The sequence below is a fragment of the Sinocyclocheilus grahami genome, unplaced genomic scaffold (genome assembly GCF_001515645.1).
Source record: "Sinocyclocheilus grahami isolate Dianchi unplaced genomic scaffold, SAMN03320097.WGS_v1.1 scaffold214.1, whole genome shotgun sequence".
Taxonomy (NCBI): domain Eukaryota; kingdom Metazoa; phylum Chordata; class Actinopteri; order Cypriniformes; family Cyprinidae; genus Sinocyclocheilus; species Sinocyclocheilus grahami.
Window position 1 is genome coordinate 1,064,189 of NW_015505393.1, and position 1,639 is coordinate 1,065,827.

Sequence of the window (1,639 nt, forward strand, 5' to 3'; positions counted from 1 at the left end):
AAGTCTGAACACTCGTCACAACATTAGCTTAAAGTCTTTTTGAGCTGCCTTTTTATCAAGAAGGATCTGATAAGGATAAAACATTTTATTGAGCATTTTTGTTCTGTTAGATTTTTTAAAAATATAATTGTTTTATCAAACCCTTTTCCGTATTTACTACATTGCCTCGTCCACCATCTTGTATTTATTTCATCACTGTGCTCGCTGCAGGACATTTGTGACCCTGGACCACAAAACCAGTCTTAAGTCGCTGGGGTATATTTGTAGCAATAGCCAAAAATACATTGTATGGGTCAAAATTATAGATTTTTATTTTATGCCAAAAATAATTAGGATATTAAGTAAAGATCATGTTCCATGAAGATATTTTGTAAATTTCCTACTGTAAATATACCAAAACTTCGTTTTTGATCAGTAATATGCATTGCTAAGAACTTCATCTGGACAACTTTAAAGGCGATTTTCTCAATATTTTGATTTTTTTTGCACCCTCAGATTCCAGATTTTCAAATAGTTGTATCTCGAGTCTCGACCAAATATTGCCCTATCCTAACAAACCATACATCAATGAAAGCTTATTTATTCAGCTGTATGATTATGTATAAATCTCAATTTCGAAAAATTTACCCTTATGACTGGTTTTGTGGTCCAGGGTCACATATTTCAATTATAATATGAAATTTGATTAAAAATGAATTGAAAAATAAAATTACTTGAAAATTACTTAAAATTAACCGTCTTAAAGATATGCATAAATTGAACTGGGATTTACCGCTCTCATCCCCCAGTAGTTGTGGTGCTCATATTTGTCCCCTGGTTTTATGAAGGGAAAGGTCCCATCATAGCCTGTCAGGTATCCAGCGAGGCCGATCAGCATCTGAGTGAGGAGTGTAGAAGCATTCTTTTGAATCACACTACAAACTACACAAAAACTGACAAAATAATTCACATGATCTTACAACCAGCAGGGGTCTGAAACCCATACCTTTCCAAGGGGTGGATGGACATCAAAGAAGAAGGTGCGGTTAATGTAATAGCTTCCCATTTTCCCGAAATGAGTCTCATCCCAACTGCAAATGGACCATAATGTTCACTGATCGTGCATTGATAGTAGGTTTACAATCACAATTTTACCCTTACAGTAAATACTCACCATACATGTGGAGGCTCAGTGATTTTGTAAAAGCGTGTACATACAGAGAGCACAAGCACCAGAACCAGAGTATAAACTGGCACATGGTCATCTCTGGAGGGAGAACTGCAGGTGTCCTCCTCGTTTGGGGATCCTTTTATTCGCCTCATTAGAAGTCTCACTAGCAGGCTGGGAAAGGCACTCAGCCCCCTCGTTTGTCTTACATGTTTTTCGATGTCTTACAGCTGATGTGTCTTGTAGCCATCTCACAAGCAGCCCACACTCACTGGGGAAAGGCTAATTGGCTATAAGTAGAGGTCAAGGTTACTGGCTGTCCATGAGATAGGGAAGATATTATCTCTCACTTGCTTTCCTTCTTCTAGCTCAATGACTTTTTCACCCTGGTACTGCACTTCTTAAAAGTCTGAACACTCGTCACAACATTAGCTTAAAGTCTTTTTGAGCTGCCTTTTTATCAAGAAGGATCTGATAAGGATAAAATATTTT

The 1,639-nt window shown here is 37.4% G+C and overlaps 1 protein-coding gene across 1 annotated transcript; it reads right to left on the reverse strand.

The window, feature by feature from the left end:
• Positions 1–739: 739 nt before the first annotated feature.
• On the reverse strand, positions 740–1,383 carry LOC107596093 (protein O-mannosyl-transferase 2-like). Its single transcript, XM_016286711.1, has 3 exons — positions 1,154–1,383; positions 986–1,070; positions 740–877 (listed from the first exon to the last, which is right to left on the reverse strand). The coding sequence occupies exons 1-3, from the start codon at positions 1,300–1,302 to the stop codon at positions 740–742; spliced, it is 372 nt and encodes a 123-aa protein (XP_016142197.1). The 5' UTR covers positions 1,303–1,383.
• Positions 1,384–1,639: the final 256 nt, after the last annotated feature.